This window comes from Saccopteryx leptura, chromosome 5, assembly GCF_036850995.1.
Source record: "Saccopteryx leptura isolate mSacLep1 chromosome 5, mSacLep1_pri_phased_curated, whole genome shotgun sequence".
NCBI classification, from domain to species: Eukaryota; Metazoa; Chordata; class Mammalia; order Chiroptera; family Emballonuridae; genus Saccopteryx; species Saccopteryx leptura.
The window spans coordinates 203739601-203762267 of record NC_089507.1 but is presented as its reverse complement, the minus strand read 5'-3'; the positions used below and the strand labels follow the sequence as shown (position 1 = coordinate 203762267).

General features: G+C 48.1%; 1 protein-coding gene across 2 annotated transcripts in view; it reads left to right on the top strand.

Annotated features, from left to right (window-relative positions):
* EYA2 (EYA transcriptional coactivator and phosphatase 2) overlaps positions 1–22667 on the top strand; it is a 200504-nt gene that overhangs the window by 161249 nt on the left and 16588 nt on the right. For both annotated transcript variants that reach the window (XM_066387608.1, XM_066387607.1), the window contains exons 10-11: positions 5756–5845; positions 19625–19683. In XM_066387608.1, the coding sequence (XP_066243705.1) occupies positions 5756–5845; positions 19625–19683 (149 nt within the window). The remainder of the gene's footprint in view (positions 1–5755; positions 5846–19624; positions 19684–22667) is intronic.

Here is a 22667-nt window from a genome sequence, read left to right as displayed (position 1 = left end):
TGAGGAGCATGGCACAGGGGGAACTAAGTTCATCAGCCAGGAAGCTGCTTGCGGAGAGGTGTGTTCAGAAATCTCTGGATGCCTCTTTGGAGCCGCCCAGACATCCTCCCCTCAGAGGACTCAGAGAAGCACTTGGAGCAGGAAAGATGAGCAGGTGGTCCGAGAGGGCTCCCACCTGGGACTGTGTCAGCTCAGAGGGCTAGGACTGGGAGGGAGCTTAATACCTAGGATGTCACTCTTCAGGGGTCTCAGAGTAGGGACTGTGGGCTCTCCTATCTTCATCTCAAAGGACCTGACCATGACTTTCCACCAGAGATGGCCTCGATAAGGATGAAAAAGATCTTGGAAGCAGCTGACCTTCAGTCACTGTGAGAACAAAATGGCATTTACATAGAGTTGTTTATTTGTTTGGTTGGTTGGTTGGTTGATTGGTGTTTTTCTGAAAGTTTGCTTTGGAAACATTGCGTTTGACACCATTAATGGACTGAGAGAGGAACTGAAAGTTGGTTACTCAGACGGGTCTTTCCACATCCCACCTCTTTTCGACTCCTAGGATGACATCCTAAAAAGTTAGAGGCTACCAGGAAGTGGGGGAAAAGGTCGAGAGCAAAGAAAGGATTCAGAGTCCTCCAGGTGCACAGCCCACCCCACCATCATCAAAACTGACCCCTGAGAAAGCTGCAGAACATCAGGGCATGTTGGGAAAACCCTGCAGCGCCTTAGTCTGCTCAGTCCCTTCCCTGGGCGACAACCACCCACAAACTCTCAAAAATAACATTCCGTCCATCCCACACACACCCCCCCTCCAGCCCCCGCACAGTCCTTTGACGGACCAGTTACAAATCGAAGCCTGTTTTGGAAAAACTCCCTTTTCTCAGTTCTCCATTCTGGTTTTAAATTGATTGTTTCTTAAAAGCAAATCTGTTTCTGCTGTTGCTTGTTTAGGAAATTAACCACTGATGTTTGTTCCCCTTGACTCGAAAGAGTCTGTAATGATGAAGAAAATGGTTTTCATGTGAGATGGCACCGTCGCGTTGGGAGGGTGTTCCTGCTGGGGCTATAGAAACAGGTTCTCTGCTTAAGGGAGTGAGAAAGTGATCGGAGGATTTGGACAATGGCCAGCGCTTGTGGCTCGTGTTCACACACGTGCTATCCCATGTCATCCTCCCTGCAATGTTAGGTGGCAGAGGGATCTGAGTGGACCTGGATGGGTCAGTGGCCTTTTATTAGCAAAGGAACACGGCGTGAAGGTTTCTGTATTTTAGGCTTTATTTCACTGGGTAATATGCTGGGTCAGACAGAGGGCCCTTTCCCCGCAAGCTGCACAGAGTGACTGAAGCCTACACATCAGGGCAGTGTGTTTATGGAGGGGGTTAGGGACATATCATGGTGAAACCTATGGCTTTTGTCTCGCCCTCGTTCCAGATGTATCTCACATTAATTAATGCTGAGTCTCCACCAGTGTCTTTTTTCTCTTCGTTTCTCAGTCTTTGGAAAAAAGACATTCTCTCCTTGGGTAAAAAGTGGTCTGGCCAGGGTAATCCTCTGCACTACTTAACTTCTGAGACCGTTGTGTTTTCCTGGGCTAGTGCAGACGCTTCCGCCTCTGTACAACTAGTTTCTGTCAAGTTTCTTGAAAGGAGCGCCCACATCCGCAGTTCAGAACAGTCCGGTAAGCAGCACGCGAGCAGGTTTCAGGAAAACCAGAAATAACAAGAATGCTCAGGAACAGATGGGTAATCTAAGGATTCTCCTCGGAAAGAAACATTTAGGTGCCTTTGAATTTTTGTTTTAGTTTTTAATTAGACAATAATTATTTGAATTGCTTCTCTTTGAAAAAAGTTTTAGAATATTCTAGATCTAGATAATGCTGAAGTTCACTTGATCATCATCACCCCTAATTCCTTTTCCTGCCTCTGCTTGCTGGAGGTAACTACTGTTCTGACTCTGGGTATATCCTTCCTGATATTTATAAATATTTAAGTGCCCATGAAAAATAGATAGGAACAGTGTATATGTTTCTAATATACAGTAATAACACATAGCATATAACTTTCAGAACATTGCTGCTTTCACTCAACAGTATTTTTTTCTTTTGGGGTTTTGTTTTGTTTTTTTTGGTGTATCCATGTTAATACGTGAAAATCAGGTTTATTTCTTTCCATTGAATTTAGTTCTCCATCCTTGAAAGTACTACTATGTTTTATTTCTCTAATCTCCTTTGGCTGGACAGCTAAATCGTTTCCAGTGTTTTGCGAATTATAAACAATTCTATAATGAACATCTTTGTACATGTCCCTTGCTCACACGTAGGGAGGTTTTTCTCTAGGATAGATGATAAGAAGTGGAATTCCTGAGAATGTTTTATTTTTAATTTAGTTTTTTTTAATCCAAGAAATACATGCATTTTGTTTAAAACTCAGCTAGTCCTCCAGAGGGAAGTATAATGAAAAACAGTCGTCCTCAGTGACCACCACCACCACCCCCTTTATTTTTGCCCAGAGGTGACAACTTTCGACTCCTGCTGATTCTTTTGGTTTTACCTCCAAATTCCTAAGTAACCTACTTACGTTACTACTTGTTGATTCTTCTTTCCTATTCGGGCACGGTCTCCGGCTCCCCAAACTAGAACACAAGGACGCAGCTCTCGCTTCTCGTCCTTGCCCCCGTCACACACACGCAAGCTCTCTCTGCACGTCTTCCCAATGTCGATAAATCATCATTTCAGCTTCATCCACAGAGTATCAGCTTTCTGATCACGATACAGCAGCGTGTCCCCGATAAGCCATTTTGTACACAATAATTCCTTTCCCTGTTTTCTGAGCCGGCCTGGGAGTGGACATTTTTCTAAATAAATCCTTTCAGCAGATGAATCTGGATGGCAGCTGCTTCTTGCTTCTTGTCCCATACATTGAGGGCTGGTCCATCGGTGGTGAGGTGTACAAACCACCCAGCCAAGAAGGAATGTGCAATTATGCCGAGGTGAAATGGTTTGGGGATGAGTCATGCATGAAAATACCCCCCACCCACCCCGCAAAACCTTTTCCCAGGTCACACAATGATTTCCTCCTTGGCCCGGAAAAGTTTGTTTTCCTCATTTTCTCTTCATTTTTCACTGAGTGCTCTACCCGGCGACGTCCAGCCAGGACTCCGAGTGCTAAGCTTTGGCGCTTGGGGCTCTGATGAGGTGTTTTGCCTAATGGCTGTGTTCCTGGGCTCCATTCTTCACAGTGTGTGTGTGTGAAGCTGAGATCACCAGTGACACTTTTTTTCATTTTTTTTTAAGGGTCAAGAAGGGTTGAGGTCGTTAATTATTTACTTTTTTTTTTTTTTCTGAAGCTGGAAACGGGGAGAGACAGTCAGACAGACTCCCGCATACGCCCGACCGGGATCCACCCGGCACGCCCACCAGGGGCGACGCTTTGCCCACCAGGGGGCGATGCTCTGCCCCTCCGGGGCGTTGCTCATCCGCGACCAGAGCCACTCTAGCGCCTGGGACAGAGGCCAAGGAGCCATCCCCAGCGCCCGGGCCATCTTTGCTCCAATGGAGCCTTGGCTGCGGGAGGGGAAGAGAGAGACAGAGAGGAAGGAGGGGGGGTGGAGAAGCAAATGGGCGCTTCTCCTATGTGCCCTGGCCGGGAATCGAACCCGGGTCCCCCGCACACCAGGCCGACGCTCTACCGCTGAGCCAACCGGCCAGGGCCACTTTTATAATAGAAATAATACAGCCTTTTGGTTAAAAAAAAAAAACATTTTAAGAGGAAGAGAAGTAGTATATAGAGTGACAGTACAAGGTCCTCTTTGCCCACCCCCATCCTGGGCCCCTTCTAAGACCTCCTGTAAAGCAGTGCTGCTCTAGAACTGGAGTTCCTGGGTTCATATCCCAGCACTTCCAAGCTATGTGACCTTGAACTAAGTTACCTAACCTTTGTGAGCATCAGTCATCACATCTATAAAATGGGAACATAATGGTGTTCACCTCAAGGAGCTTTGTCTGAATTCAATGTTAATACCTATAAAGTGACACAGAGAAGACATGTAATAGCTATTAACCAGGAGTATTGCTAAATGTTGTATAGCCTTTAGGACCAGTGGTTCTTAACCTTGGCTGCATACTGAAATCACGTGGGAGAGCGTCCAACATTCCTAATGCCTGGACCCCACCCTCAGCGATTCTGATGTTACAGGTGTGGGCTGCAACCTGAGCCTCGGGTTTTTCAGAATGTTTCTCACATCGTTACAATGTACAGCCAGGGTTGAGAACCCTTGTATTAGTTGGGATTGTGAGGTTATGCTGCAATAACAAACACCCCCCTAATCTCATCGACCTCTTATTTATGGTGCATATCCATTGTGGTCCGTTGCAGCCTCAAACCGCCCAATCTTGACTCTGGAACCCAGGCGGACAGGGTAGCTTCTCTCTGCAGCCCTTAGTCTTGTGGAGTGGGAAGGGCAAGAGCATGGCGAACCGTGCACGGACTCCTAAAGCTTCTAACCGGAAGTGAAACATTCCCTCTGCGCATATATCATTGGCCAAAGCAAGTCACACCTGAGTTCAACAGGGAGGGTCACTATCAGGTGCCAGGAGACTGGGAATAGCCAGAGAGTAGATATCTTGGGCTCTGGGGACATCGGGTCTCTGTTGCGATGACTCTCGTCTGCCTTCAGAGCACAAAAGCAGCCATAGAGAAAACACTGTCAAAAAGTGTAAAAACCATTCTTAGCTTGGGAGCCGTATAAAACGGGCAGCAGGTGAGATTGTGTATGCCAGCCCCTGGTAGGCATCAGCGTCCTCCAGGAAGAACCTCTTCAGGAAGGGACATCAAACACGGGTGAGGAGTAATGCAGCCCATCACACCCTATTCATAGAGAAGAGAGGGAGAACGGGAATGCACCCTTTTCTGCCCACTCTGTCTCCCACATGATACTGTGCTACCACTTACTTTTGTTACTGAATACTGTATTTCTTCATAACAGTTTCATATGAGTAGCACGAGCGTGACTTTATTTTCTTCTTAAGTTTTCCATTGATTTGAGAGAGAGAGAAAGAAGCATCAACTCATTCCACTTAGCTGTTCCATTTAGTTGTGCACTCGCTGGTTGCTTCTCGCCCGTGCCCCGACCAGGGATAGAACCCGCCTCCTTAGCGTGCCAGGCCAATGCTGTATGTATCCACTGAGCCACCAGGCCTGGGCTGTGACTTTATTTTTTTAATAGCTGCCTCGTTCTCCCTGGTACGGATGCACCCTAGTGGGTTTTGTTCGTGTGTCTGTGTGTTTGTTTTTACCATTAACCGGTGGCATTTATAAGTCCAGAAGGAGTAAGCCAGCCTCCACAGAGAGATTGTTGTAATAAGAGAGCCAGCATCCCAGCTCTCCGATAGTTTATACCTGGTTTATACTGCTCCCCCTGAAATCTCGCAGGCCTCCCCAAAGACACACATTTCCGAGAGGCCCTCATCACTGTAGCCGTTTTCCGGTCCTTGCAGCACTGAACGGAGTTGCAATTCCAGGGGCCGTGTCAGTGGGGGAAAGATCGAAATACTAAAAAGGGTGACTATAAGTGATGAAAAACTAGAAGGGAAGTCTCAGAAGCTGCACAACATTAGCACCCCGACCCCCCACGGAGACACGTTTCTAGCCGGTGTGCGAACCGTGCGGATGAGGAACGGCCTTTCAGAGGCTGGGAGGGAGGGAGAGGGAGGCTGGGCTGACAAGGCTCACTGGCACGTGACCCTCCCTCTGCCTTCTGACAGGACACCACGACGTCCGTGCGCATCGGCCTGATGATGGAAGAAATGATCTTCAACCTTGCAGACACGCATCTGTTCTTCAACGACCTGGAGGTTTGGCACTGCTTGTTTCATTTCATACTCGCGTCTCGTTTGGGAGAAGAGATGCTGCCTTTTACTCTTTTCTTCCTCTTTTTTTTCTTTGAAGGCTGGAAACTTGGGCCAGCAGCCCCCAAGAAGGCACAGAGCTCTGGCCAGCGGCGGGTTTATTGAAAACACGCTTGCCTGGCTTTCCTCCCCCGCTTCCCTGGGCAGTGAGGGGGCCTTTCTCTCCGTTGGCGTGGTGATGTCCACTGGCCGTTTTACTAATCCATTAATAAAGGCTGCGTTGTTTCTTCCTTCTGAAATTTGCTATTTAATAAGTTGATTAAAGCAAATGAGTACCGATCCTCCCGGGTCAGTAATAATGAGCAGTAGCCCAGGATGGGAGCTTTTAAAAAACAATTTACATTCCCCCTGAAAACATGTTTTACACAGAGAGCGAGCGAGCAGGGGGACTCTGCTTATTTAAAGCATCTGCTGCTGTGCCCCTAAGCAAACTGTCCAGGGAAGTAGGGAACGGGGAAAGGAGCTTCGGAAATAAATGTAATTCATTTGTTTATACCCAGCCTATCTCCAAGGGCTTAGGGAGAATGTTAAACGGAAAATGTATCTTAAATAGAACTACTTAAAAGCAAAGGAGTAGAAAGCTAGGGTGAGGCATTGTACCCAAAGAATCCAGCTCAAGCTAACTGCTCAAGTTAAGTTCCGAGTTAATCCCTGAGCTTCCTGGTAGCCAAAGCAAAGAGAGAAATATAGTGCATTGCTTCCCTCTAATGAAAGAGCAAGCAGTTTTCTCCAAGGTGAAAATGGCTTTTTATAGCTGATAAGAGGAGTAATGTGGGCATCTCCTGGCTCACTCTATAAATTATATTCTCAATATCGGTTTGCCAAATTAAAAAATAAAGGCAACCTACAATAAAACTGTTTGTGAAAGAACAATTCTACTTCTCCTAGTAGGAATTTTTCCCCCAGAATCTAGGAAGTCCCGGAGGATGAAACTGTGCAGTAGAAATATGAAGGCTATGAGTCCCATTCATCCCGACTAGCACAGAGCGTGTCTGATGTTTATCATCGGGAGAGGATGGATACAGGGCTTCCTTTCCAGCCTGCGGCCCGAGACTTGCAGAGGGGCAAGTCCTGCCGAAAGCATCAGTCTTGTGCTCTGTTCAGTCTAGGCGAGCCCCGTGGGCCATGGTCCTCCTGTCGATGGAAAAGAATTGTTCTCCCAACATCCGTTTCAAGGAGAGGCTCGAGGTAGAAACTTGTTAATGAAGAAAGGGAATACCAGTAGCGTGGAGGCCCAGGACCGTCTCTTCGGCCGAAGGCAGTGTGCGGGCTTCTTTTACAATGACCTCTCATGTCTTGGCAGAAAAAAGAAAAAGGGGAGGAAGGAAGAGAAGGAGAGAGAGAGAGGAAGGGAGAGAAATTAAGAGTAAAAACAAAGCCAAACAAAATAAACATGGCAGTTGAATTCAGCAAGTATTTATGGAGCCTAACAGAGTAAAGACTCAGCTGACTGCAATAGCAACCCCCCCCCCCCCAAAAAAATGGAAGTTATTGGCCCTTGTAGGGGAAAAGTCCAGGGTAGGTTTAGCCTTTCCTTGTCTCCTCCTTTGAATGTTAGGTGCATGAAAGCAGGGACCAAGTCTGTCTGAGTCATCCTAAATTCCCCAGGCCCAGGCAGTAAACAACCAAACAAATTCATAAACAGGAAAGTTTGTGACGATGAAAAGGATGTGAAAAAAGTAAAATAATGATGTTTGATGGTAATGGATGGGTGAGAGGGGGTGGGATGGGAGGTCAACATTCTCAAGTGGTCAGGGAATGTCTCTCGAGGAGGTGACACTTGAGCCAAAGCCTGAGTGATGACAGGAGCCAGCCAAGTGGAGATGGAGGGAGGTGGGATCAGTAAGTGCAAAGGCCCTGAGGTGAGAACATGTGTGAAGTAATGTAGGAGCCGAGAGAAGGCCACATGACCGTAGTGAAGGAGGGAGCTCGGGGTCGGCTGGGATCAATGAGTCTGGAGAGGGAGGCATGGGCCTGACCTGATCACAGACATCGGAGTTTATTTGTAAGTACTGTGGACAACCGCAGGGCCAGGGGGCACACACCACCTGGTTTAGGTTTTTAAAAGACCATTCTGGCTGCTACAGCAAATGAGCAATAGGAGGGAAAGGTGGAGGCAGAGAGACCTGGGGGAGGTTACTGCGGTCCAAGCGAAAGAAGAAGGATGGGTTGAATTGAAGTGGGAAGAAGCCGTGGGCTCTGGGATAGAGGGAAAGCCCAGGGGGTCTGCTGATGGGCCGGATGTGACGAGGAGGGGAGAAAGGAGTCAGGGGGGGTTCCGGGGCTCGGGCCAACCAGGGCAAGGGTGCCATTCTCTGACATGGGCAAAACGTGGGATGCAGTGGGGGGATTCATCCCTCTGTCGAGGGCACATGGGGTTTGAGATATCTGGGACACCCCGGTGGAGATACCAAATTGACAAGCAGATCGACGAGTCTGAAGCTCATCTGCAGTAAAGACGCCAGACACATAGTAGGCGCTTTGTCAGTCCCGGTTGAACCCGAGGTGCAGAGCCATGCATGTTGTGGGATTGGTGTATATGTTTCAAGGGACGGTTCCAGAGTCTTGCCCCCTCTGCTGTTCCTCGCTGGCCCTGAAGTCAAAGTTGCACCTTCTGGAGAACGATCTTAATTACCAGCTGGAGCTATTCAGGGAAGCCAGTTTGTTTTTATTCTCTAAATTTTTCAAAGATGTCCCCAGTGCCAGAAGCCCCCAGGGCACCTTGGCAGGATTGAAACCAGGTTACGCAATGGAGAAGTTAAGACTCACACAAGTGAAAACATATTGCTTGCTGGTGAGGGAGCCCCTGTTGAAATCTAAAGGTAGCCTCCCGTGGCTCCCAGGGAGGCCGTTGGGATTGAGGAGAAGCCCAAAGCCTGCAGGAGCCCAGCGGTGGCCCGCTCCTGCAGGATGGTCGGGCTTAGGGGACAAAGTCAGACCCTTTCTGCTCCGAGCCTGTCATCCATCTGTAAATAGGAGGTCAGCTCCTGAATGCAGTAGCCATGTACGGAGAACTCACTCTCTGCCAGGAACTACTCTCTTAAGTGCTGTGGATTCAGTGGCAAACAAAACACAGCAAGATCCCCACCCTCAAGGCATTGATTGACCTTCCAGTTGGGGAAGCAAACCTAGATGACTGAATATTTATAATATAATGTCAGATAAAGTGCTCCCGAGAGAGACCAGCAGAGTCAGACAGGAGATAGTTATAGGGACTGTTATTTTACTTAACGAGGTAAGGCTTTTTTGACATTTGAGCAGAGGTGTGAAGGAGATGAGAAATCTGGGTGAAGAGTGTGTCAGGCAGAGAGAACAGCAGTGCAAAGGCCCTGAGGTAGGTTATACAACCATGGCAGCTGGAGGGGAAGGAGCAGGAAGGATTGTGGTGGACAGTGGGGTTAGAGGAAAGGTTCTGTGGGGACTTTGTGCACCATTAGGCTTTGGATGATATTCTAAGGGTGACAGGAAGCCACTGGAGGGTTTTGAGCAAGGCAGCGATGTGATCTGATTTATGGTTTAGAGGCTCCCTCTGGCTGCTGGGTGGAGAACAGACTGAAGGGGGTCAGGGTGGAAGCAGGTTAGACCAGTAGTTCCCAGACTCCCAGAAGCACTCAGGAGAAGAGTCTGTGAGGCATAGGGACTGATCAAAGACGAGGTAGGTGCCACATTCAGCTGTATCTCAGCCCTTTAGGGTGTATGTTCTGAGTTTAAGGCAAGCACCTTCTAATAAGTTCATCTACCTTTGAATGCTGGCTTCACCATCTCCAGACTATGTGACCTAGGCAAATCATTCCCTCTCTATGTGCCTCAGTTTCCTCATCTGTTAAATGGTTAGAAGAAAAACCCCTACCTTCCAGAGTTGTGATGATGACGGGGGATGGATGAAGGCAGTCAGCCCAGAGCCCCTCTCTCTTTCTCTCTCTCTCTCTCTCTTCCCCTCCTGCAGCCATGGCTCGATTGGTTCAAGCATATCGGCCCTGTGCACTGAGGATAGTTTTGTGTAGCCTCAGCCTCAGGCACTAAAAATAGCTCAGTTGCGGACATGGCCCCAGATGGGCACAGCATCAGCCCCAGACAGGGGTTGCTGGGTGGATCCTGGTTGGGACACATGCAGGAATCTGTCTCTCTATCTCTCCTCCTCTCACTTGAAAAAGAAGGGGAAAAACTAAATTGTTAGATATTTATTTTACAACGAATTAGAAAAATATAACTAGCTTGCCCAACCCCTGATTTTACAATAATTCAATATCAGTAACTGCAGTACAGCAAACCGTGACCCACATACAAGGTCAAGACCAGCATATCTTAAATAATTCAAGAGTAGGCAAAATAGAACATAATAGGGTATACCACAAAATAGTAGTGGTGAATACTGTTTTAAGAATTACTTCAATAACATAAATTATGTTTCAGTAATGTAAATCTCTATGTGATAGAAAACTTCTTACTGAAGGTCACAGTCAGAACCATTTGAAAGCCAGTGCTTCAGAGCAGGGCTGTCCAACAGTTTTCTACAACGATATAAACGTTCTAGTCTGCACTGTTCAGTATGGTAACCACCAGCCAGATGGGGCTATTGAGCACTCGAACTATGGCTAGTGCAACTGAGGCACTGAATTTTCCATTGTATTTAATTTTAATTAATTTTAATGTAAATAGCCACATGTGGCTAGTGGCTAGCGTACTGGAACAGAACAGAACATTTACATCCTTGAAGAAAGTTCTATCAGATAGTGCAACTCTAGAGTTTTCATTTGTAAGGGACCATATTTTCAGTTATGATGGTAATAATAACTGAAATCACAGCTGACATTTACTAAGAACTTACTAGGTGCCAGGCACTGTTCTGAGAGCACTTTATAGATATTAACTTATTTAATCCTCACTATTATTATCCTCATTGTATTAATCTGCTTGGGATATTATAACAAAACAACCATAGACTAGATAACATAAACAACAGAAATCAATTTTCTTATCGTTCTGGAGGCTAAAAGTCCCAGGTCAAGGTGCCCACCAATTTGGTTTCTGGTGAGGACTCTCTTCCTGGCTTGTGGAGGGTCACCTTCTCACTATGTCTCCACATGGCCTTTCCTCGGTGCCTGTGGAGAGAGAGGTAGAAAGAGAGAGAGAGAGCTCCAGTGTCACGTCTTATAAGGACACTAATCCTGTTAGATGAGGGCCCCACTCTTATGACCTCATTTAACCGTAATTACTTCCTTAGAAGCCTCATCTTTAAGTATAGCCACAGTGAGGGTTAGAGCTTCAACATACGAATGGGAGGACCACAAACATTCAGTCCATCGCAGCCACTTTACGAGTGAGGAAACTGAGGCACAAAGAGGTTAAGTGGGCCCTGGCCGGTTGGCTCAGCGGTAGAGCGTCAGCCTGGCATGCGGGGGATCCGCGTTCGATTCCCAGCCGGGGCACATAGGAGAAGCGCCCATTTGCTTCTCCACCACCCCCCCTCCTTCCTCCGTGTCTCTCTCTTCCCCTCCCGCAGCCAAGGCTCCGTTGTAGCAAAGATGGCCCGGGCACTGGGGATAGCTCCTTGGCCTCTGCCCCAGGCGCTAGAGTGGCTCTGGTCGCTGCAGAGCGACGCCCCAGAGGGACAGAGCATCGCCCCCTGGTGGGCAGAGCATCGCCCCCTGGTGGGCAGAGTGTCGCCCCTGGTGGGCGTGCCTGGTGGATCCCGGTCGGGCGCATGCGGGAGTCTGTCTGACTGTCTCTCCCCGTTTCCAGCTTCAGAAAAATACAAAAAAAAAAAAAAAAAAAGGTTAAGTGAGCTGTCACCCAGCGGGCAGTGGCAATATTCAGGTGCGGGCAGCCTGGCTCCGCCGTCCTTGCGTCCTTGCACCTACCCACTTGCTGTGCTGCCTCTCCCCGGGAAAACGATCGCCATCTGGCTTGAGAGAGAAGATTCCCAACAGGAAGTACAGACTCAGTCCTGCAGACGGTGGATTCAAAGGAAAAGAGAGAGCAGAGAAGGCCGGAGTAGCCAGGAAGCCTGGGGGGGAGGACAGCCAAGGGGGGAGAAGTCCCCAGTGGAAACACAGACGACAGAGGGAAGAGGAAAACCCTCTCCGTGAGTTACCATGTCATCTGCGCATCGCGTATGCAAAACAAACGTCACACAAGTAACAGTCGCCAAAGCCACGCTGAACTGCGACAGCACCCTCGCCGCCCACCCCGAAGGTGAGCAGAGCAGTAGACGGTGGATCTGAGTGCGTTTCTAGAAAGAAGGAGTGGACTGTGGTTGGAGCTGAGGAGAGGGCACAGAGAGGACTGATAAACACCATCACAGCAGTCGCCGGCGTGTGCTGAATGCTCACAGAAGGGCTTGCCCGCACCCGTTCATTTAACCTTTACAGCAGCCACAGAAGGTATCTTATCTGTTGTGTATGCCCATGTGGGGAAACTGAGGCACTGAGAGGTTAACTTGCCCGGCACGGACATGTATTGAGCTCCTACCCCGGGCCAGGCATTCATTACACATGCATTTTCTCACTGAAATCTCACAACAACCCTGCAAAGGAGATTTCTTTCTTTTTTTTTTTTTTTATCTCTGTTTTACAGATGAGGAAACTGAGGCCCAAAGAAGTCACTCTCCCAGGGTCACTTAGCTAGTGTGGAGATTTGGTCCCAGGCCAAGCTGACTTCTAAGCCGCAACATTTATTCTTCACGGGATACAGAGTTTTCCGATGCACCGCGGAGCAGAGAAGGAGAGTCCTCAGAGTGGGTGGAGGAAAAGAGTGCTTCAGGAGAAACAAGATTAAGCTAAAGGTTTTCGGCAGAAGGTATCTCTGGTCCAAGGGAGGAGTGGCTAGGCAGACAGGTAGGCTAGGCTGGAGGGGGAGCCTTTCAGTCTGCTGCCAGAGCTTTGGGAAGGATCTTTCTGGAGAGACTCCAGAGCGGCTGGAATGTGGGCAGGCCTGATTTACCGTTCTGCAGGAACCATCAGGGAGGGTAATATTTCACCGTGTCAGCGCTGAGCCTCTCTCCAAGGCGTCCTGCCCAACTAGCCATTAATGCAATGCGGCCCACAGCCTCTTTAATGCTCTTCAGATAAGTTAAACATTTAGACAACACAAGAAAGATGGCCCGGTTTTCCCTCCCAGGGAGCAGGCCTCTCTCTCTGGCTAGTCTAGAAGCAGCGTTTAGCAATCTCACTTAAAAATATACTTGCCTCAAAGGAGAAGGCGTGGCCAGGGGATTCCATGGGGGCTCTGACAAGGGCCATTTTTCTAACGCAAATTTGTCAACAATTTCCTTTCTGCGATCGTGTCTCCCAGCAGCCAAGGACAAAAAGTCATGAGATCAGACCACAGCAGGGCAGGCTGGGGAAACCCTGGCTGTCACCAGCTTCGTCAGAAAGGGTAAAGGGTTTTGATGGATACTGTTCACTGAACTTACTGTTCAGAAATGAGCAACAGTGAGCACACTAAGTATCAAAACCCGTGGGATGCAAGTTAAACGGTGATCCAGACAGACACGTCCAGCCTTGAATTATATTTATTAGAGAAACAGGGAAACCAATAAGAACTGGTCATTGAAAAAGACTGTGAAGGTCGTGCAGCCTTTGGCAAGCAGGAACAAGAAAAAAAGAGCAGAAGAAAAAGAAGAGGCCGATAAACATACACAGTGAAAGGGTGGACATTACTACAGATTTCAGGGGAAGAGTCTTTTTTATACATCATGAGAATATCATGTCCAATATTATGCCAATGAATTTGAACACTTAGATGAAGCGGATGCTTTTCAGGAACATAGAAATTACCAAAATTAACCCAAGGGAATATTTAAAAGTAAATGAAACCAGTGACTATGAGAAATTAAAATGATAGTTAAGGATGTCATCCCCCCAAAACAGGCACCAAGTCGAGCTCATTTTAAACATGAATTCCACTGAACACTGAAGGAAAGGGTAAATCTCATCCTGCATGAACTGCAGAGCAAAGAAAAAAAACGGGATATTTGCCCCCACATCCTATGAGACCAGTGTCACTCCGAAACCAAATCTGGACTTTGAGCACGTGGCAGACAGATAAATCACTGTCATCGTTGATACAAAGGCAGGACATTCCACCAGCCCTCAGACTGCTTCACTGGTGCCCAGGACTCCACGTGAGTTCCACTTGGACCCCGGCTGAGCTTCCATTTCAGACCTCTGGTGAGAGACAGGTCTGGACCGTAACTGGTATCATTTAATAGGCCTGCCTCGTGCCTCGTAATGCACCTGAGTGTGGAATCATTCACTATGTTTCATAATTGAAAAAAAAACTGGAGACCTTGCTCTGTAGCCAAAAAGGGCTCAGAGGCTGTGACACTCCTGTAGCAATAAGCACACCCAGAACCCAGCTCTTGGTTTCTAACACCATTTTCCAGTAAAAGGAACCAGGGCTTCGTGAAGAAAGGGCTGATTCTAGGGCTGGGGCACGGCAGACGCACAGTCAACATGGTGTGGAAGAATAGACGTGTCTTCCATACAGAAAAATCCCAAGTAATTTATTTAGATACTCCACCCTTTATTGTGGGCTTTGCATAGGGACTTCCTTCCAAAGAGTATGATACGGAAGAGTGGGGGAGAGTAACTCCACCGTGGGGAAACCTGACGAACACTACGCGAGCTGGGCGGTCAAGGTCAGCATTAACAGCCATGTCATGTTGGTAGTTTGGACCCTGGATGTGGTGTGAGGAGGAGGGCAGTCCACCTCTGCAGTCTTCCTCCCCAGTGCTCATAACCCCAGTCCCACCACCAGGAAAACGTCAGACAAACCCCAGTTGAGAGACTTGCTACAAAAATGCCTGACCAGCATTCCTTTACATTGTCAACAACTAAGGAAAGTCCGAGAAACTAACCCAGCTCAGAAGAACTGGAAGAGACAAGATGATAACATTGTAACGGGCGCCCTGGATGGGATCCTAGAATAGAAAAAAAGGACATTAGTGGAAAAAGTAAGGACACCTAAATAAAGAACTGACATTGGTTAATAATAACAACACTGTGACATTTAGTTATTGGTTGCGACAGATTTACCATACGAATATAAGATATTAACAAGGAAGGCGTGGGTATATGGGAACTCTCTATATTCGCAACTTTTCTGTAAATCTAAAACTATTCTGAACTTAAGAGTTTGTGGCAGCATTGTTCACAATAGCGAAGATCTGGAAACAGCCCAAGTGTCTGTCAGAGGACGAGTGGATTAAAAAGCTATGGTACATATATACTATGGAATACTACTCAGCCATAAGAAATGATGACATCGGATCATTTACAATAACATGGATGGACCTTGATAACATTATACGGAGTGAAATAAGAAAATCAGAAAAAACTAAGAACTATATGAATCCATACATACTATGATGGGACATAAAAATGAGACTCAGAGACATGGACAAGAATGTGATGGTAATGGAGGAGGGGATGGAGGGGTGGGGATGGAGCCAGGAAGGAGAGAGAAGGGGGTGCGGGGGAGGGGAGGGGCACAAAGAAAACCAGATAGAAGGTGATGGAAGACAATTTGACTTTGAGTGAGGGGTATGCAGCATAATCAAATGTCAAAATAATCTGGAGGTGTTTTCTCTCAACATATGTACCCTGATTTATCAATGTGACTGCATTAAATTTAATTTAAAAAATTAAGAGTTTATTTAAAAAAACAAAACAAAACTGAAGATTCAAAGGTATTAAGCAAGTGAGCCAAGATCACACACCTAGAAAATGGCAGGGCTGGGACTGGAGCCCAGGGAGAGGCATTTGAATGACAACTGCACCGTCTAGGACATGTGCGCCGGAAGGTCTGTACCCCAGTCCTTGTCTGCCTGGTTCCCTGAGGTCCACGAATGCAGAGCATCTGGATGTGGGCATGGAGTTTGCACTGAGGAATGCACTTTCCTGCTTTGCTCCTAAATGGCTTCATCTGCAGGGTGACCCTCCATGTACCTCTCTCAAGGGTGAACTCAACTTAATTTGACCATGACTGCCCCAGGCACAGAGTTGAGGCCTATAGAATGCAAAATAATAATAATAGCAATAACATTGCCAAATGTGTATGTGGCATTTTCTGAGGGAGAGGCACTTAAAGTGCTTTGCCTGTGTGGTCCATTGAATCCTTCCAACACCCTCTGCGGTGGGTCCTGTTCCGTAGCTTCGTTACCGTCTCCGGCCTGCTTTTTTCACACTGTAGGGTGTCTTGGAATTAATTCCATATGCTAACATAAAAACTGACCATATTCTTCTGTACCGCCTGGTGGGATTCCACTGAATGGATATACCATATTTCAGTTAGCTATGGTCCAGTCAAGGGAACTTTAGGTGCTTTCCAGTTTCTCACTGGGATGATGGACATCCTTGGACAGTCCCTTGGTAAGGCGTCCCTCTGAATCAGAAAGTATCAATTCCTTGAGGCCAAGATTGAGGTGCATCTCACCTATGTCCCGTGTCGAGCCTGTGCAAACCCTTCCTCTGTCTCTGCCAGCTGGTCCCGCCCCGACTCCTGCAGGATAATCACACTTTGACTCAGGGAGGCTGTTAGCACCCTGGGCCAGTGTCCTGTGTCTTGGAGGCCTGCCCTCATTGCCTCAATATTGAGAGACTGAGGATCTGCTTCCCCAGGACCGCAGAACCGTCCTTACGTCTTCCGCACTGTCCCCCACCCCGCACGGCCGGCTCAGCAGGTAACTCAATCCGGGTCAGCTGGCGGAATATGAGGTAGTGTCTCGCTGAGCGTCATGGTATTTTACCAAGTCCGAAATGTGATCGCTACTGTTGTCACACTTTAGCGCCCCCAACAATCCTCTTGCAAATGAGAAAACCAGAGCCTCCCACATACCTTTCCCCTGACATCAGGAAAAGAACAAGGAGCCCTGCCCAGGGGAGCCCCAGCCTGTGTGACCCCCAGAGCAGCTTTTGAGCTTGAGTGAAGGACTGGGGGACATAGGGAGGTATTTTTCCAATTTTGAGGTAAAGCAATGGACTGGGGAGGAATCTGCAATCCATTTCGTTTTCTCTGTGCTGGGTCTGCAAAGTCCACATTGGTTTTTTTTTTTTTTTTTCCCTGAAGCTGGAAACGGGGAGAGACAGTCAGACAGACTCCCGCATGCGCCCGACCGAGATCCACCCAGCATGCCCACCAGGGGGCGATGCTCTGCCCCTCCGGGGCGTCGCTCTGTTGCGACCAGAGCCACTCTAGCGCCTGGGGCAGAGGCCAAGGAGCCATCCCCAGCGCCCGAGCCATCTTTGCTCCAATGGAGCCTCGGCTGCTGGAGGGGAAGAGAGAGACAGAGAGGAAGGAGAGGGGGAGGGGTGGAGAAGCAGATGGGCGCTTCTCCTGTGTGCCCTGGCCGGGAATTGAACCCAGGACTTCTGCACACCAGGCCGATGCTCTACCACTGAGCCAACCGGCCAGGGCCCACATTGGCTTTTAAATGCAGTTTTCATTAACATGTCGGAGTGCTGTGGCTAAGTTCCTTCCATCTCAGGAAGGTGGCGGTGGGTCAGAGGTCTCAAACTCAGATGCCCACACGGGTCAAGTGATGTGAGATGAAGAAACCCCCGTAGACACTGGGGAACTGGAAATGGATGTCCCGGCAATCAATTGTGGGGATATAGGAATGCAAGCTGTCCATTGCCAGGGCGTGAAAATTCTCAAAGTAGCCAAAAATCTAGGGAGAGGGAGAGACCCCGTGGGTTTGTACACTGGGTATTGTTTCAAACAAAAAAATAAAGTTAAGCACAGTGTGGCTAAGTAAGCTATGTCTGCAGGCCAGCTTGCAAGCTCTTCCCTAACTGAACCGACCAGCATAGAAGTTGTCACCCTGGTTCCTTTATCCCTTGATACCACAATGGAATTTTCTGTGATGACAGAAATACATGCACCTTCCAGAACGGTGGCCACTAGCTGCTTGTGGCCACTGAGTGCTCGAAATAGGATTAAGGAATTGCATTTTGGAGTTTATTTCATTTTAACTAATTTAAATATAACTGTAGATAACCAATGTGGCTGTTACAATATGAATGTGACTGTAAGATTTTTTTTTAATTTGAGGTACACCATAGAGCTTAGCTACTTTGGGGAGGGGGGATAAATTATACCCAAGACCACCAGGCATCAGTTGGAATCCTGGGTACATAGAAAGAAAAGGAATATGAAATAATGAGCAGAAGAGGTTTAGGTGTCAGCCAGTGAGGGGTCACTCACCGTCCCCCACCCCAGTATTTTTTCCAGCACTCTCCAAAGAGTTTTTCAACTGGGGTTACCATTGAGCATCCACGGTGTTCTTGCCGATAATAAAAACTCGCATCGATGTAGCACCTGCTGTCTTGCAAGGCTGTATGTACTAGGTGCTTTCAATGCAGCGCCTCGCCTTCCCCCATGGCAGATCTGTAGGGCAGGTTCCACTGTCCTCCCCACACACCAACCCGCCCTCTGAGGTGCAGGGTGGTTCCGTCGCTTTCCCAACGTCACCCAGCTGGGAAGTGGTTGGGCCCAGGATCCAGACCCGGGCGGTCAGATTCCGGAGCCTGAGCTCTAACGGGCTGGCACATCAGTGGATCCAAATAGCCCATCTGATGGAGATGGAGTTGACAGGACGGGTGTGTGTTGCATGTTGCGCTGTGGGGTGTAGAGCATCACTCTTAACTCCTGGTGACAAAGTGACAGAAACCCAACCTCTTCAGCACAAAGTGGAAAGTCCAGGTATCGGTTTCTTGTGGCTGCTATAACACATTACCGCACACCAAGTGGCTTAAAACAATACAAATGTATTCTCTTACAGTTCTGGGAGCCAGAAGTCCAAAATCAGTTTCTCTGGGCTGCAGGTGTCAGTGGGGCTACTTTCTTCGGGGGCTCTGCAGGGAAATCTGTTCTTTGCTTCTTCAGCCTTCGTTTGTATATCTTGGCTTGTGGCCTCTTCCATCTCCAAAGCACATCACTCCAGTCTCCTTATCCTCACTCGTCTCCCAGGGTTGGTTCCCATTGGTCCAGCTTAGACCACATGCTCTCCTTAAAGCAATCACCTTGACCACAGGGATCCTGGGTCCCTCTGATTGGTTGAACCTGCTTTATGTGCCCACCTTCGTCATCCCCCTCCCTGTGGTCTAACCCACCTTAAGGTGTTTCCCCAAAGGGAACTGAGAGAAGTATGGGTGGTGGCAAGCAGCATGTCATTGGAGCCCCTGAATGGCAAGCCATTGGGATGGTGCCTGGTATGTAATAAGCACTCAATAAATGATGATCACAGATCATGGGGCACAGAGGGGGACTTGGGAAGCTACTGCTTGAAGAATACAAAGTTCACTACGCAGGTGAGGGTGGAAGAGCATTCCAGGCAGAGGAAACACCTGGAATAAGGCAAAAGTTGCCATCCTATGTCCTGGTGCACCTGGCAGTGGGGAGCCATGGTCCCATTGTGTGCCTGTCCGCCCAATGTAGTATTAATAGCAGCCCCTTTTACTTGCAAAACTATCTCAGTTTGCATGATAAATCATACAATCACCCCTACCCATGCCAACCCATTTGTTTATAAGGAAACCAAAGATTTTAAAAAAGGGATGATACTTCACCCAAGGTCATTGACTTTTAGCGACAAAGTACAAACTAGAACTCAGGGCTGTGGCTCCCAGGCCAGGGCTCATTCTACCCCTTATTTATGAAGCCAACTCAGGCTAAGCAGTAACAGTTCTCTCTCTTTTTCTCTTCTTGCCAAATTCTCCATAGGACTGTGACCAGATCCATGTTGACGATGTCTCATCTGATGACAATGGCCAAGACTTAAGGTAGGAATGGGTGGGTGGGGAGGGCCAGCCAGTATGCCCCCTTGGATTGGTTATCTCGCTAGGAAGCAGAGAGGAGGTATGGGCTCATTATCAGGACAAGACACACCTGCCTCCCGCCAGAACTGGGACTTGGGTTTCTCTGGGCTCAGAAGTCATGCGCCCCACCCTGCTGCATTCTACATCCCCTCAGATCTTTGAGGTTGAGTTCCCACAAATTCTCTGTGATCCTACTTATGTTTGTTTCTCTATGGTTTTTAGTCCTGCGCACTAAAGTAATACATGCATATTATAAAAAAGTCAACTACTCCTGACCTACCCCCCAGAATCACCACCGTTAAGAGTTCAGTATATATTTCTTCAAAGGTTTGAGTGCATTCGTTAGCATACGTATGTTTTTTTAATATAAAAGTTAATACAGTTGATACTCCAAAAAAATATTTTTCAATGTCTGTCTGGTTTCTAGGGAAAAAACACTCCTAGATTAACCATAGTTAATCTGTGCTTATCCAAAATTATCGCATTCAACACCTCTAGGCCCATCAAAAATATATACTATTAGACCAAATAACGTTTGGCTTATGGGGCCAGTTGCAACTTCACTTAGTGTTTGCTTCCTAAGTGTGTCTTCCAGCTCCTCCAGACAAAGAAATCAAATTCTGTTACTGAGCCTTCAAGTCCTTTTCAAAGCCCCGCACGATTAGAAGTGAGCGGTGGGAAGGCGGCTGTTTCATTTTAATTAGCCATTCAGAAAATCCCTTACCACCAGGACAGGCAAGAAGCGAGGCTCCAGTGCCGGCCCAGACATCATAATTTATGGAGTAGATAAACCCTAGATCAGGGTGGACTGTGTCCTTTCCATGATGTCATCGCTGGGAACCCCCCTGCCTTTCAAGGCAGTGAGTAACCGTGGTTCCGTGTTGTCAAGTTTCCCCTGTCGCTGGCAGGTTGGGAACGTAGAGCACTGTTCCTCTGAACCCTGTCCCATGCTCAGCTATTTGGTCCCTCACTTCAAGAATCCACAATCTGGCCCTGGCCGGTTGGCTCAGTGGTAGAGTGTCAGCCTGGTGTGCAGGAGTCCCGGGTTCGATTCCCGGCCAGGGCACACAGGAGAAGCGCCCATCTGCTTCTCTACCCCTCCCCCTCTCCTTCCTCTCTGTCTCTCTCTTCCCCTCCTGCAGCCAAGGCTCCGTTGGAGCAAAGTTGGCCTGGGCGCTGAGGATGGCTCCTTGGCCTCTGCCCCAGGCGCTAGAGTGGCTCTGGTTGCGACAGAGCAACACTTCAGATGGGCAGAGCATTGCCCCAGATGGGCATGCTGGGTGGATCCCGGTCAGGCACATGCGGGAGTCTGTCTGACTGCCTCCCCGTTTCCAACTTCAGAAAAAAAAAAAAAAGAATCCACAATCTAAGGGTGTTTATCTCCTTAGAAACCAAATTCCCCACATATTCATTCAAGAAATATTTATTGAGTGCATGCTAGGCACCAAGCATCAAATGTTCCTTGGTTGTTTTTTTCCTTCAGTTAACAATATAAACCAACCTTACTAACACCCTTATTTTAAGCCAGGGGTCCCCAAACGTTTTACACAGGGGGCCAGTTCACTGTCCCTCAGACTGTTGGAGGGCCGGACTATAAAAAAAACTATGAACAAATCCCTATGCACACTGCACATACCTTATTTTAAAGTAAAAAAACAAAATGGGAACAAATACAATATTTAAAATCAAGAACAAGTACATTTAAATCAACAAACTGACCAGTATTTCAATGGGAACTATGCTCCTCTCACTGACCACCAATGAAAGAGGTGCCCCTTCTGGAAGTGCGGCGGGGCCGGATAAATGGCCTCAGGAGGCCGCATGCGGCCTGCGGGCGTAGTTTGGGGACCCCTGTTTTAAGCCATGCCCTAGGGATTCCAGGCGCTTTTTCATGAGTTAACTCATTGCATCTTCTCAGTAACCCTAAGAGACAGATGCTTTTATCATCAGCCCATTTTACAGTTGGGGAGTGGGAGGCACAGAGAGATCAGGTAACCTGCCCAACCTCACACAGCGGGTAAGTAGGGGCAGCAGGATTCACGGATGCCCTTTCCTGCCCTCCACCTCTTGGCAAAACATCCAGACAGCTCCCCAGGGTACCCTCCAAATTCAGTGTTCTTTTTCTTTAATAAATTTTTATTAATGTTAATGAGGTGACATCAATAAATCAGGGTACATATATTCAAAGAAAACATGTCCACGTTATCTTGTCATTCAATTATGTTGCATACCCATCACCCAAAGTCAGACTGTCCTCCGTCACCTTCTATCTAGTTTTCTTTGTGCCCCTCCCCCTCCCCTTTCCCCACACAGTGTTCTTTTTCAAGAGTAAATTATCTAGTCTTTTTGCACTTTCCGGAGAGGACCACACAGCATTGTTCTGGTTTCCCCCCGGAACTTAAAGGGAAACTTTCACCATGTCTGGAGCCTTTGATGTCCTGCAAATGAAGGAAGAGGTCCTCAAATTCCTTGCAGCAGGAACCCAGTTTAGGTGGCGCCAACCTTGACTCTCAAATAGAGCAGTGCATCTACAAAAGGAAGAAGGATGGCATCCGGGCAGCAGGTGCCCTGGCGGCCACTGAAAATCCCGGTCAGTGTCGTAGCTTCCAGGAACACCGGCCAGCAGGCTGTGCTAAAGTTTACCAGTGCCACCAGAGCCACTTCTGTTGCCAGCCACTTCACTCCTGGAGCCTTCACAACCAGCTCCAGACAGCCTTCCAGGAGCCAGACTTCCCGTAGGTGCGGACCCCAGGACCTGCCTCCCCTCGTTCCGTGTGACACATCTCCTCTGCGCGATGTGATCATCGCCATCCCTACGCAGCAAGGAGGAGCTCACATGGTGGGCCTGACGTGGGTGCTGGCCCGGGAAGTTCCACGCACACCTGGCACCGACTCTGTGAACACCCACGGGAGGTCCTGCCTGACCTCCGCTCTGCAGAGATCCTGAA